The sequence below is a fragment of the Rhodotorula graminis genome, assembly GCF_001329695.1.
Source record: "Rhodotorula graminis WP1 unplaced genomic scaffold RHOBAscaffold_3, whole genome shotgun sequence".
Classification (NCBI taxonomy): domain Eukaryota; kingdom Fungi; phylum Basidiomycota; class Microbotryomycetes; order Sporidiobolales; family Sporidiobolaceae; genus Rhodotorula; species Rhodotorula graminis.
In genome coordinates this window covers 780,344-805,893 of record NW_017264930.1, presented here as the reverse complement: position 1 = coordinate 805,893, position 25,550 = coordinate 780,344, and the positions used below count along the sequence as shown (strand labels likewise).

At 67.8% G+C, this 25,550-nt stretch overlaps 12 protein-coding genes across 12 annotated transcripts; 6 read left to right on the top strand and 6 right to left on the bottom strand.

The window, feature by feature from the left end:
- Positions 1-98: 98 nt before the first annotated feature.
- Positions 99-2,040, bottom strand: RHOBADRAFT_42198 (uncharacterized protein; the record flags this gene model as incomplete). The annotated part of the gene is made up of 13 exons (XM_018414021.1): positions 99-131; positions 197-204; positions 293-381; positions 476-528; positions 591-689; positions 762-819; positions 898-945; positions 1,010-1,069; positions 1,139-1,482; positions 1,569-1,642; positions 1,721-1,763; positions 1,841-1,891; positions 1,993-2,040. The coding sequence occupies 13 exons, from the start codon at positions 2,038-2,040 to the stop codon at positions 99-101; spliced, it is 1,008 nt and encodes a 335-aa protein (XP_018273034.1).
- A 261-nt stretch (positions 2,041-2,301) lies between these two features.
- RHOBADRAFT_51957 (uncharacterized protein) lies at positions 2,302-3,243 on the top strand (the record flags this gene model as incomplete). Its single annotated transcript, XM_018416100.1, has 4 exons — positions 2,302-2,344; positions 2,403-2,432; positions 2,493-3,048; positions 3,126-3,243. The coding sequence occupies 4 exons, from the start codon at positions 2,302-2,304 to the stop codon at positions 3,196-3,198; spliced, it is 702 nt and encodes a 233-aa protein (XP_018273033.1). The 3' UTR covers positions 3,199-3,243.
- A 28-nt stretch (positions 3,244-3,271) lies between these two features.
- On the bottom strand, positions 3,272-4,386 carry RHOBADRAFT_64634 (uncharacterized protein). Its single transcript, XM_018418533.1, has 5 exons — positions 4,046-4,386; positions 3,933-3,955; positions 3,705-3,827; positions 3,543-3,591; positions 3,272-3,425 (listed from the first exon to the last, which is right to left on the bottom strand). Exons 1-5 carry the CDS (start codon positions 4,337-4,339, stop codon positions 3,366-3,368), a joined length of 549 nt encoding a protein of 182 aa, XP_018273032.1. The 5' UTR covers positions 4,340-4,386; the 3' UTR covers positions 3,272-3,365.
- A 265-nt stretch (positions 4,387-4,651) lies between these two features.
- RHOBADRAFT_51955 (uncharacterized protein) lies at positions 4,652-7,454 on the bottom strand. Its single transcript, XM_018416099.1, has 4 exons — positions 6,951-7,454; positions 6,595-6,880; positions 5,799-6,518; positions 4,652-5,709 (listed from the first exon to the last, which is right to left on the bottom strand). The coding sequence occupies exons 1-4, from the start codon at positions 7,437-7,439 to the stop codon at positions 4,691-4,693; spliced, it is 2,514 nt and encodes an 837-aa protein (XP_018273031.1). The 5' UTR covers positions 7,440-7,454; the 3' UTR covers positions 4,652-4,690.
- Positions 7,455-7,582: 128 nt separating this feature from the next.
- RHOBADRAFT_51954 (uncharacterized protein) lies at positions 7,583-9,548 on the top strand (the record flags this gene model as incomplete). Its single annotated transcript, XM_018416098.1, has 5 exons — positions 7,583-7,757; positions 7,865-7,988; positions 8,059-8,269; positions 8,343-9,221; positions 9,324-9,548. The coding sequence occupies 5 exons, from the start codon at positions 7,583-7,585 to the stop codon at positions 9,546-9,548; spliced, it is 1,614 nt and encodes a 537-aa protein (XP_018273030.1).
- Positions 9,549-9,885: 337 nt separating this feature from the next.
- Positions 9,886-11,935, top strand: RHOBADRAFT_51953 (uncharacterized protein; the record flags this gene model as incomplete). Its single annotated transcript, XM_018416097.1, has 2 exons — positions 9,886-10,193; positions 10,261-11,935. The coding sequence occupies 2 exons, from the start codon at positions 9,886-9,888 to the stop codon at positions 11,933-11,935; spliced, it is 1,983 nt and encodes a 660-aa protein (XP_018273029.1).
- Positions 11,936-12,052: 117 nt separating this feature from the next.
- Positions 12,053-13,579, bottom strand: RHOBADRAFT_64633 (uncharacterized protein). Its single transcript, XM_018418532.1, has 9 exons — positions 13,317-13,579; positions 13,218-13,244; positions 13,080-13,142; positions 12,967-13,014; positions 12,714-12,886; positions 12,525-12,649; positions 12,312-12,456; positions 12,209-12,244; positions 12,053-12,143 (listed from the first exon to the last, which is right to left on the bottom strand). Exons 1-9 carry the CDS (start codon positions 13,508-13,510, stop codon positions 12,103-12,105), a joined length of 852 nt encoding a protein of 283 aa, XP_018273028.1. The 5' UTR covers positions 13,511-13,579; the 3' UTR covers positions 12,053-12,102.
- A 513-nt stretch (positions 13,580-14,092) lies between these two features.
- RHOBADRAFT_42191 (uncharacterized protein) lies at positions 14,093-14,404 on the top strand (the record flags this gene model as incomplete). The annotated part of the gene is made up of 2 exons (XM_018414020.1): positions 14,093-14,285; positions 14,349-14,404. The coding sequence occupies 2 exons, from the start codon at positions 14,093-14,095 to the stop codon at positions 14,402-14,404; spliced, it is 249 nt and encodes an 82-aa protein (XP_018273027.1).
- A 338-nt stretch (positions 14,405-14,742) lies between these two features.
- On the bottom strand, positions 14,743-15,904 carry RHOBADRAFT_66116 (uncharacterized protein). Its single transcript, XM_018418870.1, has 6 exons — positions 15,798-15,904; positions 15,677-15,730; positions 15,518-15,605; positions 15,169-15,454; positions 14,979-15,099; positions 14,743-14,909 (listed from the first exon to the last, which is right to left on the bottom strand). The coding sequence occupies exons 1-6, from the start codon at positions 15,852-15,854 to the stop codon at positions 14,778-14,780; spliced, it is 738 nt and encodes a 245-aa protein (XP_018273026.1). The 5' UTR covers positions 15,855-15,904; the 3' UTR covers positions 14,743-14,777.
- A 330-nt stretch (positions 15,905-16,234) lies between these two features.
- RHOBADRAFT_66115 (uncharacterized protein) lies at positions 16,235-17,748 on the top strand. The gene is made up of 7 exons (XM_018418869.1): positions 16,235-16,489; positions 16,572-16,620; positions 16,683-16,764; positions 16,833-17,075; positions 17,145-17,203; positions 17,271-17,504; positions 17,572-17,748. Exons 1-7 carry the CDS (start codon positions 16,302-16,304, stop codon positions 17,662-17,664), a joined length of 948 nt encoding a protein of 315 aa, XP_018273025.1. The 5' UTR covers positions 16,235-16,301; the 3' UTR covers positions 17,665-17,748.
- A 131-nt stretch (positions 17,749-17,879) lies between these two features.
- On the bottom strand, positions 17,880-19,388 carry RHOBADRAFT_42188 (uncharacterized protein; the record flags this gene model as incomplete). The annotated part of the gene is made up of 9 exons (XM_018414019.1): positions 17,880-17,920; positions 18,105-18,181; positions 18,248-18,315; positions 18,381-18,505; positions 18,582-18,745; positions 18,809-18,856; positions 18,925-18,987; positions 19,063-19,089; positions 19,192-19,388. 9 exons carry the CDS (start codon positions 19,386-19,388, stop codon positions 17,880-17,882), a joined length of 810 nt encoding a protein of 269 aa, XP_018273024.1.
- A 3,532-nt stretch (positions 19,389-22,920) lies between these two features.
- On the top strand, positions 22,921-25,504 carry RHOBADRAFT_34437 (uncharacterized protein; the record flags this gene model as incomplete). Its single annotated transcript, XM_018413195.1, has 5 exons — positions 22,921-23,118; positions 23,191-23,216; positions 23,285-23,566; positions 23,652-25,303; positions 25,380-25,504. The coding sequence occupies 5 exons, from the start codon at positions 22,921-22,923 to the stop codon at positions 25,415-25,417; spliced, it is 2,196 nt and encodes a 731-aa protein (XP_018273023.1). The 3' UTR covers positions 25,418-25,504.
- Between the last annotated feature and the right edge of the window lie 46 nt (positions 25,505-25,550).

Here is a 25,550-nt window from a genome sequence, read left to right as displayed (position 1 = left end):
GATGGCATTACGACAGACCTCTTCTCGACGGCGACGACGACGATGATGTGGTACAGAGTGAGGGGTAGACAGAGGGGACGAACAGAGTCGAGAGGCAATCAGAGAGCCGCACGAACGACGCCTTCCTGGGTCTGCGAGGGGGCCGAGGCAGTCAGTAGCTGACCTCAAGAGCGACAGGAGGTAGGAGAGGACTCACACAGACGACTGTAGAGGGTACGAGGGGACGCAGGGCGAGAATGAGGGTCAGTGGCACGATCGGCGGACTCTGGGCTCGAGAGAGGTCAAAGCGCACCGGCGAGGGTGCCGTCGCGCTTGTAGATGCGGCCGTTGACGAGCCCACGACCGTTGGAGGTGACGGGCGAGTTCATGTAGTAGAGGAGCCTGCACGGGAGAGACGGCGAGGGACGGCAAGAGGTCAGTCGCGCTCGACGATGGCTCAGGGTGAAGAGAGGCGGCGAGAGAAGCAGAGACGCACCAGTCGTGAGCGTCGACGCTGCAGTCGTAGAAGTACATCGAGTGGTCGAGCGACTGTGTGCGGCGCTTGAGAGTCAGTCACCGTCGGAGAGAGGAGGGAGGAGGCGAGGACGCACCGCAAGCATGCCGAGCCTGGGCTTGGTCGACGAGCCGAGCCCGGTCGCACGTGCAGCCGTGCCGATAAAGTTGAGGTCGGACGCATAGGCGAGGACGCACTGCCGGGAGAAAGATGGTGAGCATGATCCGCTCGGACTCGAGGAAGTTTGAGCGAGAGACGAGAGGCGCACCTTCTGGAAGTCGGGGTCGGACCTGACCGGCGCACGGGAACGGAACCAGTAGAGCTGCCTGTCGCGAGAAAGGAAAGGTCAGTGACCTGGCCGAATGCGACGTGCGGCGAGAAGGGGAAGACGAGCGAGGACGCACTGCTGCGAGGCGGACCGCTCGAAGCTGAAGAGGAACCCTGCCTCGCGCCTGCGGAACAGGGAAAGGTCAAAATAGGCTCTGAGAGACCGACGAAGGAGAGAGAGAGGCGCACCTGTCCGTGTTGCGCAGCTCGATCGATGACTGCCTGCGCTCCTCGGCCTGGCGCTCGACGCTGCAGGGGGTTTGGCGTCGTCAGGGCTGCGACTCGTCGAAGGGTCGAGAGAGAGAGACCGGGACGCACAAGTCCTGCAGCTTCTTGGGCAAGTTCTTGCCCGCGGCGAGCGCGCGCAGCATGACCTCCTCGGTCGCGTCGCAGTCCTCGGGCTCGGGGATGCTGTCGCCGAGGTCCTGGCGCTGCGCCTTGTCCTCCTCGGTGCGGTGCCACCGCAGGGGCCAATGCGGGAGCGGGAGCGCGCGCACGGGCTGCTTGGGCTCGGGCAGGCAGAACGAGCACGTGAGGGTGAAGATGGGGACGCCTTGCTGCGTCGCGAGGACCGAGCGCGTGCTGTACGAGCGGCCGTCGCGCAGGCGTTGGACCGAGTACAGGACAGGGATGTCGGCGTTGCCAAAGTTGAGGAAGTAGCACTGTACGACGACCACGCGGACGGCAGGTCAGCGACAACAACTGCGAGGTTGGACCGGCAGGCCAGGTCGAGCGAGAGGGGACGCACGTGAAGAGAGTGCAGGCCTTTCTCGGTGTTGGGCTCGTCGCGCCGCACCGACTGCACTGCTGCCCAGGCCGCTTCTGCGAGTCGCGAAGGGGAGAGTGGGGAGAACGGTCAGCGAGCCCCTTTTAGTCGAGCCGAGAGGAACAGGGACGTACGGGCAATGATCTGGCCACCAAAGACGCCGCGACCTTGTGCGGGCTGCGGAACGTGCCAGCCGAGGGTCAACGGGGAGAACCACGAGCCGAGGTGGGAGGAGGAGGGAGGGGAGGACGCACCTTCCAAAGCTCGCGCGAGCGGTAGATGTCGCGGTCGATGTCCTCGAGGTCCTGTGGATCGTGGCGAGCGTCAGTGAGCGAGTTCTCGTGGTGGGCGAAGCCCGAGAGGCTCGCCCCGGCGGGGGACAAGTGGGACGAGGAGGAGGACGCACGATGGCGTCGGTGATGGATTGCGCGGTGGCTTCCGGGTGGTCGGGCATGGTGCTGGCGAGCTGGCTGGCGGTACAGAGAGCGAGCAGAGAGTGAAGCCGAACAACGAGCGACGTTGCCGGGTCGGCAAGAACGCGGTGCAGCTCCGGTGACCGGTCGCCGCACCTGGCTGAGCTGCTCGCTTGAGTAGCACGCGTACGATACTCTGATGCAGCGCTAGTGACCGACCAGGGGACTCGCCGACGTCGAGAGAGTGTGACCGCCCATCGAAACTGATGAAGACGGTCGCCCTCTCCTCACACGCACCCAACATGACCGACTCGCACCGAGACCAGCCGCTCGACAGCTTGCCCTGTACGCCCACTTCACGGTACCCGCCTCGCCGACCCGCACTGACCCTCGTGCCGTGCAGACTACGACAAGGACCTCGACCTCCATCCCGGTCCGTCTCCCTCTCTCGAGCCAGCGTCAGCGTACAAGCTGACCTTGTGACCCCACGCAGAGCTCCGACCAGCCATCAACTCGCAGATCGCCATCGAGCTGCGCTCCCTCCTCCCCAAGAACCCGTCCGCCAACCCGTCCAACCTCTCGCACCTCCCGCCGCCTCGCCCTCTCCCCTCTGCGTCCGACCACCCGCTCCTCGCCGCCGAGCTCTCGCGCGTCGAGTCCAAGCGGCCTCTCCGCGACGGCGAGGGCCTCGACACGTCGCGCTACGCCATGCCGTTCCCGGACGAGGCGTCGCTCGACAGCGTCGAGGCGTGGGAGCGCGCGTACGAGTCGAGCCTCGCCCAGCTCGAGCACCAGCGCCTGCGCAGCCTCAACGGGTCGCTCCTCCAGCAGCTCGGCGGCAACAAGTGGCGCGTCGAGAACTTTGCGCTCGAGAACGCGATCCAGCGCGTCGACGGCGAGGGCGAGGGCGTCAAGGAGCAGGTCGAGGAGGTCAACCGCAGGCGCAAGGCCGACCAGGAGAAGGCGGGCGAGACGTTGAGCAGGCTCGAAAAGCGGTGGACTGAGCTCGTGTCGAGCGGCGTCCAGCTCGAGATCGGCAGCGTGGCACTGTGCGTCCTCCTCTCTCTCTCTCTCTGCGCCTCCTTCCCCAGTCGCCAGAACTGACTCTGTCCCTCACCTGTCGCAGCGAGGAGCAGCTCGTCGAGTTGCGCGCACGGCATGCGGACCTGCAGCGGCGAGTGGCAGCAGTGTCGCAGTAGATCGGGCTCGAGACTGTATTTCAAGCCGTGCTTGTACTCTCTGTCACTCTCTGCGCGATCGAGAGCACTTCTCTGCGGCTCATGTGCGAGTTGCAGGTCGATACAGGCCCGAAGCGCAAGTTTGCGCGCCTTTTTTCCCTTCCTCGTCCCGTCTTCCTCCGTCTAGCTCACTCGCCGAGCTTCTTGAGCGCGTCGCCCGTCATGCGCATCGTCATCCACTCGTCGAGCTGCTTGCGCATATCGAGAGTGTCAGTGAGTCGAGCCCCTGAGCACGAGAGCGGCCTCGGCGCAGCCCTTCTGACAGGTCCGAGGCGAGAGAGACCGAGAGGGAGCGAGAGACGCACGTCGACGGCGCCCATGCGCTTGTAGATCTGCTCGGCGTTCTTGTTCCACCTGAGGAGGACGAGGACGGGCGAGCTGCGTCAGGATGCGCCTCGAGCTGATCTGGCGTGCGCCGGAGAGGCCCTGGCGCGAACGAGAACGTGGGAGAGCAGGGCGCAGCTCACTTGATGTAGACCCACTCCATCCTCGGCAGTCCTCGCTCGGCGCAGATCTGGCCGAGGTGCTTGAACAGGAGCTTGGCGAACCCGCGACCGCGGAACTCTTCCTCGACGAAGAGGTCCTCGAGGCTGCGGACGGGCGACGAGGGCGGCGAGCGCGCTCTCGGTCAGCAGCTGGTGGGCATAGGGCTCAGGGAGACTGAGAAAGGGGCGTAGAAGGGAGAAGGGACGCACTAGAGGCCGCCTCGGCCGGTCCACTGCGGACAGGAGGAGGGGGAGGGGAAGCGGGGTGGTCAGTCTGGCGTTCTCCCTCCTCCTGCGGGTCAGAGAGAGAGCCGAGGACGCACCGTCGAGAACGTGTAGTACCACACGGCCATGGCGACCGCCTCTGCGCCGTCCTCGCCCGGTGCTCCTCCCCGGTAGATGAGGATGCACTCGGCGTACTTGCGCCCTTCCTTGTCGCCAAAGAAGCTGTCGCGCAGGAGCTCCTCGGTCGCAAAGACCTCGTCGGGCGCCTTCTCGAACAGGGCGAGCGCCTTGATCAGGCGGAGCGTGGCCGGGATCGTGTGTTGCGAGTTGGCCGGGGTGACCTGGTGGAGCGAGAACTCGCTGTCGGCGGGGAAGGCGGCAGAGGTGGACATGTCGGCGAGACTGCTGGAGGTGGTGGCGAGCAGTGCAGGTGGCAGCGAGTGACGGTGGAAGGAGCAGAGGCGAGGATTTGAGATCGAGGTGGGGAGGCGGTGTGGAGCGGTTGCGGCGAGACTGACGTCGTACGCTTCTCGCAAGGCGTGAGCACCGCTGCGAATCTACTCTCTGAGCGAGGGCGGCAGCGAGAGAAATGCTCGAGCGAGGACACGGACAAAGTCTCGTCGCCGCTCCTCCTCGTCGACCCTGCACCAGGTCAAAGCGGCTCGCTCACGACGAGCTCTCGTGCTCTCTCGCTGAGCCTGCGTGATCTCGACGACGTTCCTTTGCACTCCGACCGACCCGCTCTACTCCTCCTCGCTGCCCACGTCAATCATCGGCATGCCCTCGTCCTCGTCGTCCTCCTCGTCGCTGTCCGCCGCTGCCGTCGCGGGCTTTGCCGCAGCCGCACGCGACGCCTTGGCGGTCGACGCAGACGCTGGCACCGTCTCGACGTCGACCGTGCCGACCGTGACGCCGGTCGAGGGCGCGAACGAGTGCACCGACGCCGGCTCGTCGAGCTGCACCTTGCCGCTCGTCGCCGACGCGCCAAACGCCGGCGCCGAGAAGGCCGCGAAGCCGTTTTGCTGCGCCGGTTTCGCCGCCGAGGAAGCGGCGAACGACGGCGCCGCAAAGGCGGTCGTCGCCGGGAAGGCCGTCTGCGCCGGTGCGGGCGCGAGCACGACGGGCGGCGCCGCCGTCCCCGGTGGCGTCTTGCGCCTGCGCACCGCGTCGCCCGAGCCGTTGCGCGCTCCATTTACGCCCTCCTCGGCGCCCGAGTCCTCCTCGTCGTCCGACTCGTCCTCGTCCTCGTCGGCCCGGCGCTCCTCGACCCGGATCCCAAACTCGCGCGCGCTGCGGTCCCACTCGAGCTCGTCGCCGACCCAGCCGCCCTTGGCCTCGTGTCGGACGCGCGCGAGCCCGGCGTTGGGCTGCTGCGCGGGCACGGCCGGGTGGGCGAACGTGCGCACGAGGGCGAGGCCCTCGAGGGCGAGCGCGCGCGCGTCGGCGTCGGTCGAGAGGAGCGACGCGCGGCGGAAGACCTCGGCGGCGCGCTCGTGGGTGCCGCTCGGGGCGCAGTTCGAGGTCGCGAGGGCGGCGACGAGGGCGGCGAGGACGGCGCGGCGGAACGAGGGCGACTGGCGCGCAATGTCGAGTGGCGAGAGGGCCGAGGTGGACGGGTAGAACGAGGTCGAGGTCGAGGCGACAGGGTGGACGACCGAGAAGGAGGGCGAGAGCGAGAGATAGAGGAGGAGGCGCGCCGTCGCGAGCTGGAGGGCAGGCGGGAGGAAGTGGGAGAAGGGGCAGCGCAAGAGGCGCTCGAGGGCTGCAGGAGGAGTACGCCGACACTGTCAGTGGTCGCTCAGAGAGAAGGAGAGGGGCGTGGCGGGCGAGAGGAAGAGAGAGGGGACGCACTGGCGAGACCGCGCTCGGCGATCTGCATGTCGACCTCGTCGAGCGCGACCCTCCTCGAGGCCATGCTCTCGCTCGGGTCGTACGTCTTCTGCCGCTTGGCCTTCCTCCCGTTGCCGCCCTTGCCCGCCTCCTTGCCCGCAGCCCCGGCCGCCCCCGCTCCGGCACCGACGACGACCGGCTCGACGGCGACGCCGCCAATGTCCTCGAGGACGGTCCTCCACACGCGCGCGAGGCTCTTCTTGGCCTCGTCCGGGTCGATCCCGCTCCCGAGCTGCTCGACGACGAGCGCGTACGCGCCGCTGAGGACGGGCCGCATCGGTTCGCGGGGCGCGTACGCGTTCAGGGTCGCGCTGAGCGCGCCGAGGACGGCCCCTGCGTGCGGCGCGAGGTGCGGGCCACTCGCGAGCGCGAGCTGGGCCGCGAGGCGCGCGCCGGCGAGCTGGGTGCGCGGGACGACGAGGGCGAGGACCGAGGTGAGGAGGGCTGGGTCGGTGCGCTCGCGGACCGGGGTGAGGGACGAGAGCGAGACGAGGCGCGTCGAGAGCTCGACGAGGGCGCCGAGAGGGAGCGGGACGAGGCCGGCCTTCTCAGTCGTGGGCGTGCGCAGGACGGCGAGGAGGACCGCTGTGAGCGACTCGAGGCGGACGAGGGCGGCGGTCGGCGCGTCGGACGCGAGAGGCGGCATAGCGAGCGGCGACAGGGTGTGGTTGAAGGTCGTGTCTGTGTGTGCGAGCAGAGTGTCAGGACGTGAGGCACGAGGAGGAGGATGAGAAGAGAGGGCGGGAGAGGGACGCACCCTCGGCAAAGACGCCGGCCGTGACGTGCGTCGTCAGGGCATCGATGCTGCCCACGAGCGCCTCGACGCCCGTCTTCCACGCCTCGCGCAGGCCCTCCTTGCCCTTTGGCGCGAGGAGGTACAGCGCCGCAAAGAGGGCGGCGCCTTGGTCGACGACGGCGGCGTGGCCCGCGGGCTCGGCGATGAGGGCGACGGCGAGGTTGTGGAGGCTCGGTGCGAGGGGCCGGAGGGCGGTCGGGAAGAGCGGGATGAGCGAGACGATGGCGGCAATGCAGGGGAGCTTGACCTGCGGGAGGCGAGGGAAGGTCAGCAGGCGGTCGAGGTCGTGAGAAAGAAGGGGGCGGGCGAGGACGCACGTCGCTGAACTCGACGTTGGCGGCGTGGACGAGTGCGCCGACGAGTTTCTGGACCTGCTGGGGGCCGACGTTGTCGCGGGCCCACTCGGGGTGCCAAGTCGACTTGGCGAGGACGAGGCGGGCGAGTTCGAGTGCGGCGAGGAACAGGTCCGGGTCGGCTTTGGGGTTGTTGAGGACCTGGACGGCGGCGGTGAGGGTGGCCTTGCCGGCGTCGACGAGGAGCGAGGTCGAGGCTTGGAACGAGAGGTGGGCGAGGCGGAAGCCGGCGTTGCGGACCTGGAGCGGGTTGACGGGTGCGACGAGGCTGACGAGGCGGAGGTGCCAGCGGTGGAGGAGCGGGCCGTGGATGCCCTCGTGGTGCTCTGCCTGTTGGAGGATGCGTTGCGACTCGAGGAGCGAGACGAGGTGGGCGAGGTTGGCGGGCACGGCGTCGTTGGTGGCGAGGGAAGTGGCGAGGCAGTGCTCGAGTGCTGCGGTGGCCATGGTCATGGCTAGTGGCACTGGCTCGATCAGGGACGGAGCTGAGGCTTGGGAGAGACGCTCGAGTGATGAGGACGAGCTCGCTCTCCCAACTTCATCAGTTGGTCGACTGCTGACACTCGCTCCTCTCGCTCCACACCCCACTAGCGACCATGAGCGCACCCGACCACTCGCCCATAGCGTCTACCTCGGCCCTCGAGCCCCCACCTCAGCTCGCCTCGTTCGCCTCGCTCGGCGTCGAGCCCTTCCTCGTGCGCGCACTCGCCGCCATGGCCATCCGCAAGCCCACCGCAGTCCAGGCGGCGTGCATCCCGCCCATCCTCAAAGGTCCGCTCCTCTCCTCCCTTCCCTCGCCCCATGTCCCCCTCGCCCGACCGCGACAGCTGACCACCTTCACCGCCTCCCTCCCCTCCTCCTTGACACACCGTCCACAGGCGCCGACTGCATCGGTTCCGCCCAGACTGGTTCCGGCAAGACGATCGCCTTTGCCCTCCCGATCCTCCAGGGCCTCGCGCGCGACCCGTACGGCTTCTACGCCATCGTCCTCACCCCGACTCGGTCCGTCCACTCGCCTTCTCCTCTCTCCCCGGCTCCTCGTTTCTCGACTGACGCCTGTTCCCCGACACAGAGAACTCGCGTTCCAGATCTCGGAGCAGTTCCGCGTCCTCGGCGCCGCCGTTAACCTGCACTCGACCGTCATCGTGGGCGGCATGGACATGATGACCCAGGCCATCGAGCTCCGCAAGCGCCCGCACGTCCTCATTGCCACCCCGGGCCGACTCGTCGACTTGATCAAGAGCAACCAGGGCGAGTGGAGCCTCAAGCGCGTCAAGTACCTCGTGCGTCCCCCCTCCCTCCCCTCCCGGTCACCCTTCTCGCTCGAGCGCTACTGACGGTGCTCCCCCTCGACAGGTCCTCGACGAGGCCGACCGTCTTTTGACGCCGACGTTCGCCCCCGAGCTGTCGTTCATCATCGACCAGCTCCCGTCGCACTCGGAGCGCCAGACCCTCCTGTTCACCGCCACCGTCACCGACCCGGTCCTCGCGCTCCAGTCCAAGCCCCAGGCGCCGGGCAAGCCCAAGGTGTTTACGCACGTCAGCCGCGACATGATCACGACGCCGGCGGGCTTGACGCAGCGCTACGTCTTTGTCCCGAGCCAGGTCAGGGAGACCTACTTGACGTACCTCCTCCTGCACCTGACGGACCTCACGGGTGCACAACCGCTCCACGCCGCCGCGCCACCTGTCGAAGATTCGTCGCGAGGCAAGCGCAATGGCGGCGGTGGCGGCAAGCGCTCGACGACGACCTCGACCGACGCCGATTCGACGCCCTCCCTCCCGCAAACCATCCTCTTCGTCGCGCACTGCCGCACCGCCGCCCTCCTCCACGCGCTCTTCTCATCCCTCCCCTCGCCAATCCCCTGTACCGCCCTCCACTCGCACCTGTCGCAGTCGGAGCGCCTCGCGTCGCTGTCGACGTTCCGGCGCCAGGCGGTCCCGCTCCTGATCGCGACCGACGTCGGCTCGCGCGGCCTCGACATCCCCGAGGTCGCCGTCGTCGTCAACTGGGAGGTGCCGCGCGTCGCCGACGACTACGTGCACCGCGTCGGTCGCACGGCGCGTGCGGGCAGGAAGGGCACGGCGGTCACGTTCGTCACAGAGGGCGACGTCGAGCTCGTGCAGGGGCTCGAGGAGCGCATCGGGACCCAGCTCGAGGAGCTCGAGCTGCCTGAGGAGCCGGTGCTCGAGCTTTTGAGCGCCGTGTCGATGGCAAAGCGCATGGCCAACATGGTGCGCCCCACTCTCCCTCTTTCCTTCTCCTTCCCTCGCCTGCGCGCTCGATCTCTCGCAGACACGGTCACTGACTCTTTGCCTCTCGGCACCGTTGCGCAGGACCTGAGCAAGGACGGCTTTGGCGCGCGGCAGGAGAACAACCGCAAGAAGCACGGCGGCGGCGGCGCGAGGGACAACAACAAGAGCGCGCAGGCGGCGGGCAAGGGCGGCGCGGTCAAGGGCAAGCGTGTGGGAGCGGGAGCGGGAGCAGGGGCGGGCAAGAAGGGCAGCGAGCGCGTGAGGAGCGAGAGGGGCGCGCAGGCGAGGGTCGAGAAGGCGCTCTGAGGGCGAGGCTGGCTCGGTTGCCGCGCGGGCGGTGTACGATGCAGAAGTGTTGCAACGAGTACGACGATGAGCAGCATGTCGAGCAGCTGGCTGTGCGAGGCGAGGTGACTTGGTTCGCTCAGGCCCCTTCCCCGCTTTCTCTCGGGCTCGTCGCCGCTCTCGCTTCCTCGTCCTCCCTACCTCTCGCTCGAGCTCTTGCAGCGCATCTACGGCAGCAGCACTCGCTTCAGTACAGCAGCAGCAGCTGCGCTCGCAGCAAGGCGCACACGCCCCCCGTCAACTGCACCGCCTCGTCCTCGTCCACCCTCATCTCGTCCCCCAACTTCGCTCCCCCTCGATGGCTGCCGCCGCCCAGGCCACGCATCGAGCTCCACCATCTGCCTACCCTGCCCTCGGCACCGCCTTCCCCGACCTCTCCTCCCTCAGCGCCCTCGTCCACTCCGTCCACCCCACCTCGCCTGCCTCGCCGCACACCACCCCCAACGGCAGCGCCGACTCGCCCATCGACGGCACGACCGCCTCGCCGCCCGAGCTCATCGAGCGCAGGAGAGGTCCCGAGGTGAGCTGGACGTGCAAGCTCGGGACGCGCAAGCCGGGCAGGAGGAGGGCCGGCGAGCGCAGGAAAAGCGTCGAGGAGCTGTGCGGGTGCGTCCTGCTCTTCCGCCTCTCTCTCACACGGACGCCGGTCTGAACTGGAGCGAGCGCCCCGCAGGTTCCGCCTCACGGCCGTGCGCCAGTCCTCCTCGAGCACCAGCTCGTCCTCGTCCTCGGCGCCGTGGGTCGTCACCTCGTTCGCGCCGCACGTCGCCGCCGTGCACGCGCAGGGCTGGGTCGCCTCCGAGGCGCACGACGCCGCCGTACGCGCCGGCAAAGTCCCGCCGCCGCCCGTCGTCCTGCCCAAGCGCGACGGCTCGGGCCGGTTCGCGCGCTCGCGGTCGGCGACGAGCGAGGAGCCCGGCGGCTTTTCTCTCGAGGGAGCGGTCGAGGGAGGAGACGACAGCAGCCCGCCGCCCGACACGATGCGCATGAAGGGCGGCACGCTCGTCCCCCTCGTGCCGCTCACGCCGGGCCTGCTCGGCGACCAGCGCGTCAAGCCCGTTCGGCCCCGGCGGGACCGCGAGCACGTCGGCGACGGGGCGTGGGACGCCTGGCGAGCGGGCTGGGCGGGCGAGAGCGGCGAGGGCGAGGACGAGGAGCGCAGGAGGGCGAGGAGGAAGGAGGAGCGGGAGAGGGTCGAGCGCTTGGGAGGGTACGGCGCCCTGCGCTCGTGGGGCTGGTGCGAGGGCCTGCTCGAGCCTCTCGGCGACGAGGGCGAGCTGCAGCCCGTGCAGCAGGAGATCGAGCACGCCGTCATCGGCGACGTTCCGCCGCTCGAGGACGACGCGGCCCTGCGCCGCCTCGTCTTCGAGGTCGTCCCCTCCTCGTTCCCTCCCACGCCTTCCCCTCCTCCCGACGTCTCGTCGACCCAGCCCCGCAAGCGCTCGAGCACGACCGCACGCCTCGCTCCCGGCCGCGGCGGCAAGCGCTCGCGCAGGGCCATCGACCCCGAGTGGCTCCCGATCCTCGCGCCGCGCAGTCAGCGCAGCGCGACACGCGCAGTCGCCATGCTCGAGGACATTGCCGAGACGTGCGACGAGGAGGAGGCGCAGAGCCAGGGCGGGCGCGAGGCGGACGGCGACGAGGAGGAGCAACACGGCGAGTCGACCTTCTCGAGCCCGAACGACCTGCCGCCCCTCAGGCAGTCGTCGCCCGTCGTCCACTTTGCGTCCCACCTCTCGTCGGCGGGACCCATCCGCTCGACCCTCGCCGCCCTCGCCCCGTTCACCTCGTCCTCCCGCCGCGCCTCGACCGCGAGCTCGACCGCCCTGTCGCCCTTCTCCTCGCCAACCGCGTCGCGCGACTCGTTCTCCCGCCACGACTCGACGACGACGTCCGACACCTCGATCGTCTCGTCCGAGCCGTCGCAGTTCCCGCCCAACGCCGCCGCCGCCGCTCGTGGGCCGACGTCGCTCCGCCCCCTGCGCCCTCGCCCGCCGCTCGCGCCCATCCTCGCCGCACCACCACCTCCCCCTCAGCAGCACCCCAAGAAGTCGAAGCAGCGCCGCAATCGCCAGGCGCAGCCTCGCGCCCGTCGCCCGTTGACGACCTCGCCGGGCGTTCACGCGAGCGCGAGCGCCGCAGCGGCCGAGGCGTACGCGAGTGCGCTCGAGGAGCGCTCGAGGCTCGAGGACGAGGCGGTGTGGGCGTTGGTCGGCATGGGCAGGAGGGCGAGCGTCGGGCGGGAGGGGTCGGCGGGAGGAGGTACGCTCGAGCCGGTCCTCGGGGTCGGTGCGGCGGCGGGTGGACGGGGAGGGCAGCTCTGGGAGCGGGAGCACTGGGGCGTGTGAGGGGGGGGGGGAGGAGGAGGTGGGTCTGTCGGAAAAGGAGGATCAGTAGCGCGTCGTCGCTGCGAGGAACGCTTGGAACGCTTGATCGAGAAACCTCTCTCTCTGCGCGCCGAGGCGAGAAAGGATGATCGGGCTGTCGTTGCAGGGGTCGTACAGAGAGCGTGTGCTCAGGTCGGCGGCAACCGCTTGCTGAGCCAGGTCGCGACGTCTGCAGGTGGCGAGAGAGGGTCAGTGCGGGCGCGAGGGGGGAGGAGGCGAGTCACGTCGACGCACCTTTCTCCTCCTGCACCGACATGTAGTGCTCGAGAGCTGCGTGGGAAGACAGATGTCAGTACTCGTTCGCCGGTGGCGAGGCGAGAGGAAGAAAGGAGCGCACCTGGGTACGAGTAGAACTCGACATCCCGGAAGCCCATCTTGTGCAACTTGCCCACGCTCTCCTCGCCCCACGAGTGCGCCACGACGTTGTCGAGGTCGCCGTGGCCCCAGAAGACGGGCAGCTCGTGAGCATGCGGCTCCTGCATCTGCGGGTCCGTCGAGAGAGGGTCAGTGCGCGCTCGAGAGGGAGAGAAAGAGACGCCGCGAGACGGACCGGATGCCGCAGCTTGCCGCCGTGCTTCTCGAGCTTGTCCGACATGGCGAGCCAGCCAGAGAGGCACATGACGCCGCCGAGCTTCTCCTTCGACGAGATGGCGGCGAGGAGCGAGATGACGCAGCCTGCGGTACGAGGCACGGGGGTCAGGTGCGTGCGCCTCGAGGACGAGAGCGAGCTGGGGCGCACCTTGCGAGAAGCCACCGAGCACGATCCTGTTGGCGTCGATGCCCTTGTCGAGCTCCTTCTGGATGAGGGCGTGCACCCTCGCGACGCTCTTGCGCATGCCCGCCTCGTCCTCCCTCGTCGGCATTGGGGGCGGGTCATTGGGCGACACGATGTTGAGCTCGTCGATGTCGAACCTGTCGCCGTTCGTGAAAGAGTCAGGACCCCATGGTGGACAGTCGCGCGAGGGAGAGAGAGGGATCGAGAGGGAGCTCACCACGCTGACATGAGCTCGCCGTCGTTCGCCGTCACGGGAACTGCAGGCCTGCGAGCATGAGTGTCGCGTGAGCTCGATGGTCGCATGAAGGCGAGAGAGCGGGCAGAGCTCACGCGCTCGGGAGGATCCACGAGACCTGGAGGAGGTCTTCTCGCACGCGCTCGACGAGAGGAAGTCTGCGAGGGGGGGGGGGGGGCGCGATCAGCGTCAGTGTACCGTCTACGACAGGGTGTACAGTGACGAGGACGGACCCGAGTGTACCGCTACCGCTCAGTCCGCTGTGAAGAGAGGGAGAGTAAGTGAGGTGCGTTCGAGGGCTTCGAGCGCGAGGTGCGGACCGAGGGACGCACTGCAGAAAGATGACGCTCGCCGAATGCCGTCCGATACCGAGCACCTCGAGGTCGACGCCGGACTCTGCGAGCGCGTGCAGCTCTCGGCCCATGGCGGGCGTCGACCACAGCGAGTAGAGCCAGAGCGTGACGAGCGCGGCAAGGCCATACAGGACCCAGCGGAGCGGCGTCTGTTGCTGTTGAGAGGCGCGCATTTGGCGTGTAGCAGGCGTGCGGCGCGCTGACGAGTTGTGACGAGGCGAGGAGGACGAGGAGGAGAAGGTCGGAGACGCGAGCCGAGCCAGCCGCCGCCGTACGTCCAGCGCGGGGTAGCGAGCGACGGCACGCGCGCAAGCTAGCCAGCGCCCAGCCAGAGCGGGCGGGTCGGTCGGCGCCCGTGCACGCGAACCGAGAGAGCCTCGAGCCCGCCTCCTCGAGGCGGACGTGCGAGCGTCCCGAGAGCGTCGATGAGGGGATCTACGAGGGTGAGACCGCACTCGATGAAGGCGCTCCGACGACCGCTTCGGGGCAAGTGGAGAAGTGGAGCCGAGTCGGCCGGTCCAGCCTCGTTGACAAGTGGCACCTTCTCAAACCGACCGCTCCCCTCAGATTGCGCCGCTCGGGACGTGGCGTTCCACGGCCTCGCTCGCTCCAGATCATCAGCTGGCCCTTGCACAGCGGCCCCACAGAGTTGACTTTGTCCAGCTCGGCCGGCGCAGTCTCGGCGGCGCTCCCGCCAGCCACTCTCTCCTCTTCCTCATCCACCCTCGTCGCTCCCTTCCTCTCTCTTGTGTGCCATGATTTCGCTGGCTGGCCAGTCGCTCCCTCGCATCGTCAAGGCCCGCGCACCGGCCCTCCACCGCGCCGCGACCGTCCAGGCGTCGAACCTCCTCGTCGCGGCCCAACCCTCGTCGCCTCGCGCCAACCCGGTCGCACGCGCAGGGCCGCCGCCATTCGCGACGGCTGCGACGCTTCTCGAGCCCTCTTGGCGTGCGTCGAGCCTCCCTCTCCCCCTCAAATCCGGTCGGATCGCTGACCATCTCGCGTCGACAGTTCGCGCCGCCGCCAACCTTCGTCAGGCGAGCGCCCAGGGCCGCATCACCCTCTAAAGCGGTTCCCCTCGCCCCTCAACACGCACACCGACACCATGCCCTAGCCGCGGCACAAGCGCGCTTCATGTACCGGCTCGTCCTCCTTCTGTACCCTCGTCCTCTCGACCCTCGTTCTTCCCACGGTTCCGGCTCGACGCCTGTAGCTCCCCCTGCCGTACACACTCTCGAGATTCGTCTCGCCCACATTCACTTGTAACCCACGGTCTTTGCCCTGCTCCTCGTCGATGCGGCCCTCGAGAGCTCGAGAGAAAGAAGCTTGCTGCGGAAAGAGGCGCTCGAGCGCACCGAGCGAGGCTCTCTCTCTCTCGTCTCTGCTCGCTGCACCAGTACGAGGTCGAAGGAAGACAAGAGACATTGCAGTGAGGCCAGCTCACGCCATGGCGCTCCTCGCCGTCTCCCACGAGAGGAAGATGGTCCACACGAGGTTGACGACGCCCGACAGCGGGACGCGGTACACGAGCGGGACGTAGAGGAACATGACGGCCTGCACGAAAGGCCAGACCTGCGCGAGTCGAGAGCGTCAGTCGAGTGTCGAAGGAGGAAGGAGAGAGGGAGAGGAAGGAGAGCGCACCTTCCAGTTGGTGAGGAGGATGGGCCACAGGGCGTTCTCGACCTTGAGGTAGATCTCGGACGGCGTGAGGAACTCCATCATGCCCATGCACACGAGGAAGACGATGAACGAGATCGGTGCCCTGCGCGAGAAAGAAAAGGCAAGGTAAGCGAGGCTCGAGCGGGGAGAGGAGAGGACGGGGAGGACGGACATGACGATCTGGTCCATGGCGACACGGCGCAAGAGGACGGCCTTGTTGACCTTGGGCACTGAGGGCGCCGACGGCGACGCGGCGTGCCCGTTGAGCGGCAGCATCGGCTCGGTCTCTGCTTCGGGCGAGTAGCCCTCCGAGTGCGACACCTGCGAGCTCGTGCGGCGGTGCGCCCTCGGCGCCGACACCTCGCGCATCTTGTCGATCGTGATGCCCTCGAGCTGGACCGGGATCTCGAGCGGGTCCTCGACGCTTGGTCGCAGAGGGTAGGTGCGCTCGAGGTAGGCTGCGCCGACGAGGACGAGTCAGTCCGGGTTCTCTGCGCCGATTTGCGAGGTCGAGGACGCACTGTTCCACATGACGGCGAGGGGCGCGATGCCCATGCCAAAGATCAAGAAGCGCAGGGTGCGGTACGGGTTGTAGGTGCCGCCGCTCGTCTGCGTCGAGAGGCAGAGAGGTCAGCTCGTCGCCGCCGACGGCGCAGGTTTGTGCGAGAGGTGGGACGCACGAAGAAGAGCTGTGCGGCAATGTCGGCGATGGCGTTGAGCGAGCCATAGATGACCTGCGAGGGAGGCGAGAGGGTCAGGCCGGGCGGGCGGTCGAGAGGGAGGGAGAGAGGTGGAGCGCACCGAGGTGCCCAGGTTCGGGTACTTTTCAAAGAGGACGCGGTGCAAGAGGCGCAGCATGGCACAGCACTGCTAGGTGGAGAGAGCGAGGGCGGAGGGAGGAGGAGGTTGAGGCGAGGTGCGGCCATGGCTGGGAGGCGAGCGCGCTGACGGCCGAAGTGGGGCAATCTCGCCACGGACGGGGGCGAGCTGCGACACACGAGAGCTGCTCATGAGGAGCGGGGGGGCAAAAGGCTCGAAACCTTGAGCGGCGAGGCCGTGCCAGCCTCCCGGAGACGGAAGGCGCGCCCGGTTCCCCTCCTGGCTCAGATCTTGGAACCAAGCGCGCTGTCCAGCTCTCTCGTCGCAGAACCTGCCAGCCCCGTGCCTGCAAACGGGGGCCGCGACTCCCCCGCCCCGCGGCCGCCGGTACGTCGCTCTTGGTCGCTCCTCCTCCTCCTCGTCCTCCCTCTCGCCTCTCGTCCCTCACTCGGTCGCCGTTACCGCACGGCTGCTCACTGCACGACCATGGCAGTCCCTCGGCCACTCGTCCTCCTCGTCGCCGTCGTCCTCTGCATCCTCGTCCTCGGCGGCAGCCACCACCACAAGGACAAGATCAAGGACGCCTACTCGAAGCACCGCGGCATCGTCACCACCACGAGGCGGTCCCGCTTCAAGCGCGTCGTCTCGTTCGGCGACTCGCTCAGCGACGCAGGGTGCGTCGCCGCTCGTCCTCCTCCTCCTCTTCCCCACCTCGACCGCACTCCCGCTCACCCCGACTCGTCCCACCTCGTCCAGGAACGGCGCCTGGCTCTTCACCAACAAGACTTGGCCAAAAGATGGAGCAGTGCGTCCCGTTCCTCTCTCTCTCTGTCTACCGTCCTGAACTGACGGCTCGAGCGCCTGCAGTACGTCGGCCACCGGTTCACCAACGGCCCCGTCTTCACCGAGTACGTCGCGCAGACGCTGCGTGTGCCGCTCATCAGCTACGGTGCGCCCCTGTCTCCCTGCCGGTCCTTCTCCCGGGCGCGAGCTGACCCAGCCTCTCCTCGTCTGCAGCCACCGGCGGCGCCTCGATCTCGTACCGCGTCTCGTCCCGCAGCGGCGAGCACGGCATGATGCCCGTCGACTGCATCTTTGAGCAGATCAAGAAGTACAGCGAGGGCAAGACGGACGAGAGCGACACGCTCTTCATCCTGTACGCTGGCGCCAACGACGCCTACTTTGCGTTGGACGAGGGCGGGACGCCGGCCGAGGTCGTCGACGACCTCAAGACGGCCGTCAAGAACCTGCAGAAGATTGGTGCGTCCCTTCTCGCTCTCGGGCCCTCCTCCCCCTTGCGCGTGACTAACCTCTCGCTCCCCTCGGCAGGCGGCCAGTACATCGTCATCCCGACGCTTCCTCCCATCGGCGAGAACTACCCTTACGCCGTGCGTCCCGCGAGCTCTTTCCTCGACGCCGACGTGCCCGTACTGACCCTCTCTCTCGCGCGAACAGAATGCGCTCCCCGAGGCGGCGCCCTTGATGTACTTCTTCTCGACCGAGCTGCGCAAGCAGTACATGGAGTGGGCCAAGAAGGAGACCAAGGTCGCCATCGCCGACTTCTACAGCCTGTTCAACCGCCTCATGGGCAAGCCCGAGGACTACGGGTTCAAGCGCGAGTACCTCAAGGTCGGCTGCATTGCCCACAACTGCAAGGACGACTGGCGCGAGTTCATCTGGTTCGACGACGTGCGTCCCTCCTCTCTCTTTCTCTCGTCTCGTTCGACTCGAACCTGATCCTCTCGGCGTCTCGCAGTACCACCCGACGACGTACGTTCACTCGCTCATGGCCGAGGAATCGCTCGACGCACTCGACAAGGTCCTCAAGCCCAATCACCGCGTGTGGTAGAGTCTCGTGTCGCTGGCGACAGAGCGAGACGGCATCATGGACCTGATAGAGCATCTTGTAACGCAACCACATTCATGACGCCTCTCTTTGTCCTCGTCCGTGACCGGCTTCCTCTCGCTCAGTCTCCTCTCGATGCACGCTTGAGAGAGGGACGTCGTGACGATGTATAAAAGCAGCAGACAGTGGTTCTACAACAAGGAGCGCTCGCCGGCGCCTCAGGTCGGCGGCAAGATCCGCTCGAGCCACTTCTCGAGATCTGCGAGAGGCGAGCTGCGACGTCAGGGACGAGTCCCACAAACGACGAAGAACGAGTGGGAGAGCGAGAGACGCGCCTTTCTCTTCTGCCCAGCTGACGGTGTGCTCGAGGCCTGCTCGCAAGAGAGAGAGAGGGTCAGTGCGCGTCTCGGCAGAGGAGGGAGAGAGGGTCTCGCGCGACGCACCGTCGTACGTGTGCGCCTCGATATCACGAAAGCCCATGTCGGCGAGGAGGTCGAGGCTCTGCTCGGCCCACAGGTAGCTGCGCGAGGCGAGAGCGTCAGGAGCGGGCGGACGAGGAGAGGAGGAGGAAGGCGAGGCGACGCACTGCACGGTCGGGTCGGCGGCGCCGTGGCCCCAGAAGACGGGCATGTTGTGCGCGTGCTCGGCCTGCATCTGTGAGGGGGAAGATGGGTCAGGGTGGCTCGACGGGAGAGAGAGAGAGGAGGAAAGGGACGCACAGGATGCCGCTTCCTCGGCCCGACCTTTGCAATCTTGTACGAGAGCGGCAGCCATCCCGACAGGCAGATGACGCCTCCCAGCTTCTCCTTCGACGCGATGGCAGCGAGGAGGGCCGTCGCGCAGCCTGCGAGAGAGGGAGGGAGGAGCAAGAGGTGAGCGAACGGGCGTTCGAGAGGGAGAGGCTCGAGCGGCGGACGCACCTTGCGAGAAGCCGCCGAGCACGATCCGGTGCGGCTCTATGCCCTTGTCGAGCTCCTTCTGCACGAGGCCGTGAATGCGGTCGACCGCCTTCTTGATGCCCTCCTCGTCCTCGCGAGTCGGTAAAGGCGCATCCATCGCCGGCTGCAGGTCGGCGACGTCGAACCTGCGCGTGCGCGAGGGTCAGTATCGGTGTCACGTTTTCGAGGCGCCTCGAGAGCTCGCTCACCATGCCGAATGATAGGCGCCGTCGAAGGCCGAGAGCGGAAGAGGGTCGCTGCAGGGGCTCGAGCGCGTCAGTCCGGCTCGCATTCGTCGCGAGGAGAGGCGATGATGAGGACTCACGCCGAGGGCAAGATGAACGAGACCTGGAAGAGCTTCTGCCGCAGTCGAGAGACGAGCGGGATGCTGCGGGCGGACGAGGAGGCGGGTCAGGTCGCCGTTTTCGGAGGAGGGGTCGGCGACGACGGCGAGACGACGCACTTCTGAGCCGCGTTCGAGCCCAACCCGCTGCAGGCGCAAGGAGGAGAGTGAGCTCGCTCGCCCTCGTCAACCCCCACACCGGACGAGCCTCCCTCGCGAGGCTTCGAGGAGGAGAGAGAGGGGACGCACTGGACGAAGATGGCGGACGCCGAGTGCCTGCCAATGCCGAGTACCTCGACGTAGCTGCCTGGAACGTTGGCCGCGAGCTGAACCTCGGCGCCCAACATCGGGCGGAACCAGGCCATGACGGCGTACACGGCGAGGAGCGCGAACAGGGCGCGCACGACCCACCGCATGGGCACGTTGACGTCCTGGCGGTCGTTCATGGGGCGCAGCCGTCGAGGAGGAGTGGCTGGGTGTGGAGGAGAGTCGGGCAGTCGGGGCGAGGCGTGGTGGGGTGCGCTGGGTCGAGGCGAGAGGAGGGTGCTGCCTTTGAGCTGCACGCTCAAGGTGGTGGTGCGGGCTCGCGCTCCGTGTGCGCCCCGCATGTCGAGCGTGACGGGACGACGAGGGACGACGACAGCGAAGGGGGCGAGAGGGTGGGAGGGTCGAGAGGGGCTGGTTGACCGCCGGCCGGAGAAGGTCAACCCTAATCCAGCTCTCGGGCGACTCGGCCCGACCGTGATCGAGGAGCGCGCCGGCGCATCTGCCGTCGAATCTTGAGCTTCATCTCGACCTTCTCGTCGAGCGAAGGAGACGAGAACGAGCGACAACAACTGCCGGCGAGAGGACGCCAGCCGCTTGCCCGACCGTGATGCTGCGCGATGCTGCGACTGGACTGCGAGGCAAAACGCGCGCGGTGGCATTGCAGGTGAGTACGGCTACAGAGAGGGAATGATGCGGCGGCGTGAGGTCGACGACCTAGAAGGCCGGCTGCGGGCAGGCGACGGCGGGGAGCGCTCGCGGGATGGCCTTGCCCTGCAGGCGCGCCCAGTGCTGGACGACGGCGAGGACGTTGACGGCGTCGTCCTTGGACCCGCCGTCGGGGTAGTAGAGCCTGCGAGGGCGCGAGCGAGGGTGAGCGTCGGTCGACCTCGAGGAGGAGGACCGTGCGCGCGCGAGAAGTGGACGCACGAGTAGCCGTCGCGGTGACGGACGTAGTTGCAGCACTGCGCGTCCTTGCCGAAGAGCGACCAGATCATGCTGCAGCACGAGGGAGAAGGAGCGTCAAGGAGGTGCTCGAGCGACGACGAGCGCGAGAGGACGAGGGAGGGTAGGCGACGCACTCGCCCATGTACGAACCGGCGCCAGTCGTCTCGATAGCCGTGAGGTAGTCGGCAAGCGACACGCTGCTGCCCGTCGGCGTCCAGTCGTATTCGCCTGCGTGGGCGACAGTCAGTGAGATCGCGGGGGAGGGGAAGAAGAGGACGACGGCGACGCACCGATGAAGAAAGCCTTGCCCGCCGCCTTGGCGAGCGACATCTCTTTGTTGAGGATGCCGACGTTGCGCGGATACTGCGCTCGTGCGGGCAAGAGTCAGGCTCTCGGCAACTTGGGAAGGCTGGCGAGACGAGGACGCACGCTATGGTCGGTCACGATGTCGACGCCGGCGACGCCGAGGCCTGGAGCGGTTGCGCCCGTCGTGTCTGAAGTGGTCGAGGAAAAAGTCAGATGAGGAGGGAGGGGCAGGAAGGAGGAGCAGGAGGACTCACAGTTCCAGATGCCGTTGGTGCCGTCAACGATGAGGTGGCGCGAGTCGACGGCGCGGATGTAGCTGACGATCTTGGTCATCCACGAAGCAGGAGGATAGCCCTCGGCGCCGATGTAGCCTGCGCGAGAAGAGGGTCAGTCGCCACCGCCAGACAGGGTCCGAGAGGAGGACGGGGCTCACCTCCCAGCTCGTTGCCCGTCTCCCACGCGAGGATGGTCGGGTCCTCGTAGTAATGCAGGCCGGTGTACGGGTTGTAGTGCTTGAGGAACTCGGTGATGTAGCCCTGCGAGTCGAGGACTGTCAGGGGGAGGCTGCCTCGAGCGTGCAGGAAGGAAAGGAATGAGGGACGGACGGCGAATGCGGCGACGACGGCTTTGGCCGAGTAGAACTTCTCGCCGTGATTGTTCCTCGACAGGCCCGCAAAGTCGAGAAAGTCGTACTTGCCGCCGTGCTGCGAGAGGACGAGGGAGGGAAGGTCAGGCACCGGGTCGTTCGACGAGAGGGGGTGGACGCACGTAGTAGTCCCCTGTGTAGCGCACTCGTCAGTTCGACAGCCTCGAGTCGTGGTAGGAGAAGAGAAAGAGAGAGAGGGGCGCACAGTTGTCGGTCAAAGGCAGGATGACCCGCAGGCCGTACTCGCGGGCCGCGAAGAGCGCATAGTCGCGAGCGTCCCACGCCGAGCTGTTGAAGACGCCGAGCTTGGGCTCGAGGTTGTACGGCGTGTTGGGCCCGACCGAGATGCCGCAAGAGTGGGCGCGAATGGTCGTGGCGCCCATGGCGACGGCGGCGGCGAGCGCCTCGCGGACGCGGCCCTTGTCCGGCGGGCTCCCGACGGGCCCATCGTTCTCGTCCGAGCAGAGCCAGTAGATGTCTGTGCAGGGGAAGGAGCGTCAGTAGCTGTCTCGAGGAGGACCGACGAGAGGAAGGAGAGGGAAAGAAGGGACGCACTCGGGCCGACGATGCGGTACGTCTTGCCGTCGAGCGTGAGCTTCTGGCTGCCCGAGGCGCGCTTGACGAACGTGGTCGGCTTGGGCAGGGTCCCCGTCCCGGTGACGGTGCTGGACCCGCCGGTGTAAGAAGGCGCGCAGGTGGACGACGGGGAGGAGGTGGTCGACGACGGCTTGGCGGTCGTCGCGGTCGCCTTGGTCGCCGATGTCGACCTGCCCGTAGTGCTGATGTGGATGCAGGCGGAGCCGCTGAGGGCGTAGCCCGTGTCGCAGGCTGCAAGGGAGGAAAGAGGGAGTCAGCTCGACGAGCCCGAGGCAGGACGTCCCGCTGAACGAGGCGACTCACCGAAAGTGCAGGTCCCCCTGGTCTTGTTGCACTTGCGGTGGGCGTGATCTGGCTCGGGCGAGCTGGCGTTGGTGCAGTCGATCGTCTCGCCGCAGGGGAAAACGGTCGCGCGGCGGTCGAGGAGGGCGTGACGGCGTGAGGGCGCGAGGCGGTGCGCGAGGTCGCGGTGCCGGGGCTGATTGCGCTGATGGTCGAGTGGCGGCGAGAGGGCGGCGCGAGCGACTGTGTGGAGCGAGAGCAGGGGGAGGAGGAGGGCGACGAGGGCGAGGCTGAGCGCGCGCGCCATGTCTGTGTGCCGCCGGCTGGTAGAACGAGCGTGGGTGCGAGTTGCGGGGGCAGGTGCACACGACGAGAAGAAGCTGAGCGAGAGGCGAGGGCAGAGGAGAGAGCGAGGCGCGACCTCGGCGGAGAGCGGGGGGATTCAACGAGACGCGGACTGAGCGCCGGCCACCTCGATCGAAGCTGCGCATCTCCGGCGTCCGTCCGGCATTCAGGAGCGCGTACTCAGCTCGAGCCTCGTACACTCGGTAGCTCGTCTCGGTGAGCGCGCCGAGGAGGAGCGCGGCGGCCAACTGCGACTGCGCGATTGGCTCGCGCACCTCCCGGTGTGCGAGACTGGCTGCGGTAGCTGGCGCAGCGAAAGCGAGGTCCAGCGAGCCCTTGTCGAGGTGCTCTGTGCGAGCAGGAGGGACGACAGCGACGAGGTCAACCGCGGTCGGTCCGACTCCGCTCACTCGCTCATCCTCGTCCAGCTCGACCTCGCTCAAGTCGGCACGCTCGTTGGCCTCGCCCGCCCCGTGCACCTCGCCCACTTCGACCTGCACCACAGCGCGCAGCCGCCGCCGCTCCTCCTCGCCCCTCCTCTCCCCGAGTCAACCTCCATCTTCGACGACCGCCGACTCGCCTGCACAGCCATGTTCGCCCTCCGTGCCCGCACCAGCGCGGCAGCAACGCCGGCGTTCGCCCTGTGCCGCTTCCTCGCCACGCACGCCAAGCTGCCGCAGACCTACGTCGAGAAGGTCGTTCAGCGCCACGCCGTCGGCCTTCCCGAGGGCAAGGTCGTCCGCGCAGGCGACTATGTCATGATCAAGCCGCAGCACGTCATGACCCATGTGCGCCCCCCCTCTCGCTCAGCCGTCGCGAGGGCGACCCGACGTTGACCTCGCTCTCTCCCCCTCTCGCAGGACAACACCGGCCCCGTCATCTCCAAGTGCGCCCCTCCTTCTCCCTTGCCCTCTCGGCGGCACAGAGACTTGACGGGTGGGCCGCCGCACGCAGGTTCAAGTCGATCGGCGCGACCAAGATCTCGAACCCGCGCCAGACCGTCTTCACGCTCGACCACGACGTGCAGAACCGCTCGTCGGCCAACCTCGCCAAGTACAGCAAGATCGAGGCGTTCGCCGGCGAGCACGACGTCGACTTTTACCCGGCAGGGCGCGGCATCGGCCACCAGATCATGATCGAGGAGGGTTACGCCTTCCCCGGCGTCATGACGGTCGCGAGCGACAGCCACTCGAACATGTACGGCGGCGTCGGCTGCGTCGGTACCGCCATCGTCAGGTGCGTCTCGCTCTCTCTATCGCGAGCCTCGTCGAGACGAGGGGGGGCCGGCCCTGACGAACTTGCCTCCTTCCCTCTCATGCAGGACGGACGCCGCAGCGCTGTGGGCGACGCAGCGCACGTGGTGGCAGGTGCCGCCCATCGTCCGCGTCAACCTCGAGGGCGAGCTGCCGGCCGGCGTCACGGGCAAGGACGTCATCATCGCGCTGTGCGGCGGCTTCAACAAGGACGAGGTCCTGAACCACGCCATCGAGTTCCACGGCTCGGGCATCCCGCACCTGAGCGTCGACGAGCGCCTCGCCATCGCCAACATGACGACCGAGTGGGGCGCGCTCGTCGGCGTCTTCCCGTCCGACAAGGTCCTCCACGAGTGGTACGAGTCGCAGCTCAAGAAGTCCGAGCTGCGCCGGTTCGAGCTCGGCGGCAAGACGTCGGGCTCGCTGTCGGCCTCGTCGAGCGACCACCCGCGGCTCAACTCGAAGCGCCTCGCCGACGTGTTCGCCAACCCGATCACGCCCGACGCCGGCGCCACGTACGCCAAGACGCTCACGCTCGACCTGTCGACCCTGTCGCCGTCTGTCGCCGGCCCCAACTCGGTCAAGGTCGCGACGCCGCTCCCGGTCCTCGAGAAGCAGGACGTCAAGATCGACAAGGCGTACCTCGTGTCGTGCACCAACTCGCGCGCGTCCGACATCAAGGCGGCCGCCGACGTCGTGCGCGGCAAGAAGGTCGCGCCCGGCGTCGAGTTCTACATCGCCGCCGCGTCGTCGGTCGTGCAGAAGGAGGCCGAGGCGGCGGGCGACTGGGCCGCCCTCGTCTCGGCGGGCGCCAAGGTGCTCCCGGCCGGCTGCGGCCCCTGCATCGGCCTCGGGACGGGCCTCCTCAAGGACGGCGAGGTCGGCATCTCGGCGACCAACCGCAACTACAAGGGCCGCATGGGCTCGCCGAACGCGCTCGCCTACCTCGCGAGCCCGGCCGTCGTCGCCGCGTCGGCCGTCGCCGGCAAGATCGTCGGCCCGCAGGTCGCAGGCGCGATGCCGTCGTCCGAGCCCCCGACGCTCTCGATCGAGTCGGCCCCGGCGAGCGCCGCTTCGTCCGACGCTGCCGCCGCCGGCGTCGCCGAGCCACTCCTGCCCAACTTCCCTCCCCTGTTCGCCGGCCCGCTCCTGTTCGCGCCGCAGGACAACCTCAACACGGACGGCATCTACCCGGGCAAGTACACGTACCAGGACGACATCACGCGCGAGAAGCAGGCCGACGTCGTCATGGAGAACTATGACCCGGACTTTGCGTCGCTCATGCGCTCGCTCGCCTCGCCTGCCGCGTCGCACAACCCGGGCGGGCCCTCTCGCAGCGGCGACGGCGTCCTCCTCGCGTCGGGCTACAACTTTGGCACCGGGTCGTCGCGCGAGCAGGCGGCGACGGCGCTCCTGTCGAGCGGGATCCCGCTCGTCCTGTGCGGCTCGTTCGGCGACATCTTCAAGCGCAACTCGATCAACAACGCCCTCATCTGCGTCGAGTGCCCCGAGCTCATCGAGGACTTGACGCGCGACTTTGGCAAGGACGGCCAGCGCAACTCGGGCGGGAGCGACGGCAAGTTGACGGTGCAGGTGCCGTACTGGGTCGAGGTCGGCAGCGTGACGGGCAAGGTGACGCTCCGGAGGGAGAAGGGCGGCGAGGTCCTCAAGGAGTACTCGGTCGGCGCGGTCGGCGGCAGCGTGCAGGAGATGTGGCTCGGTGCGTCCTTTCTCTCTCTCCCTCTTTCCCTCCCTTCTCTTTATCCCTGACTGACTCTCGCTTTCGTCGTGCGCAGCTGGAGGTCTCGAGGGCTGGGTCCGCGAGCGCATCTAGAGCGAGCCGGGCCGTAGAATGGCAGAGGACGAGCCGTCGAGGAGGAGGAGCACCCTGTTGTAACTCAGGCTCCCACTCGCGCGCTCCTTTTGCAACCCGGAGAGTCTCGTGTACATGCTGTCGAGGCGTTGCA

Bases quoted from the DNA above. Each gene is read 5' to 3' on its own strand.
- RHOBADRAFT_64634 (XM_018418533.1), bottom strand. From the start codon at position 4,339: ATGTCCACCTCTGCCGCCTTCCCCGCCGACAGCGAGTTCTCGCTCCAC. The intron at 3,828-3,932 runs GTGCGTCCCTTC...GCCCGTCCGCAG, and splicing joins ACCGGCCGAGGCGGCCTCTA to CCTCGAGGACCTCTTCGTCG. The intron at 3,592-3,704 runs GTGAGCTGCGCC...CGTCCTCCTCAG, and splicing joins ATGGAGTGGGTCTACATCAA to GTGGAACAAGAACGCCGAGC.
- RHOBADRAFT_51955 (XM_018416099.1), bottom strand. From the start codon at position 7,439: ATGACCATGGCCACCGCAGCACTCGAGCACTGCCTCGCCACTTCCCTC. The intron at 6,881-6,950 runs GTGCGTCCTCGC...CGCCTCCCGCAG, and splicing joins CCAACGTCGAGTTCAGCGAC to GTCAAGCTCCCCTGCATTGC. The intron at 6,519-6,594 runs GTGCGTCCCTCT...TCGCACACACAG, and splicing joins GGCCGGCGTCTTTGCCGAGG to ACACGACCTTCAACCACACC.
- RHOBADRAFT_64633 (XM_018418532.1), bottom strand. From the start codon at position 13,510: ATGCGCGCCTCTCAACAGCAACAGACGCCGCTCCGCTGGGTCCTGTAT. The intron at 13,143-13,217 runs GTCCGTCCTCGT...CCCCCCTCGCAG, and splicing joins AGCGGTAGCGGTACACTCGG to ACTTCCTCTCGTCGAGCGCG. The intron at 12,887-12,966 runs GTGAGCTCCCTC...GAACGGCGACAG, and splicing joins GGCGAGCTCATGTCAGCGTG to GTTCGACATCGACGAGCTCA.
- RHOBADRAFT_66116 (XM_018418870.1), bottom strand. From the start codon at position 15,854: ATGCTGCGCCTCTTGCACCGCGTCCTCTTTGAAAAGTACCCGAACCTG. The intron at 15,731-15,797 runs GTGCGCTCCACC...CCTCCCTCGCAG, and splicing joins ACCCGAACCTGGGCACCTCG to GTCATCTATGGCTCGCTCAA. The intron at 15,100-15,168 runs GTCCGTCCTCCC...TTTCTCGCGCAG, and splicing joins GCCATGGACCAGATCGTCAT to GGCACCGATCTCGTTCATCG.
- RHOBADRAFT_66115 (XM_018418869.1), top strand. From the start codon at position 16,302: ATGGCAGTCCCTCGGCCACTCGTCCTCCTCGTCGCCGTCGTCCTCTGC. The intron at 16,490-16,571 runs GTGCGTCGCCGC...CACCTCGTCCAG, and splicing joins GACTCGCTCAGCGACGCAGG to GAACGGCGCCTGGCTCTTCA. The intron at 17,076-17,144 runs GTGCGTCCCTTC...TCCCCTCGGCAG, and splicing joins CAAGAACCTGCAGAAGATTG to GCGGCCAGTACATCGTCATC.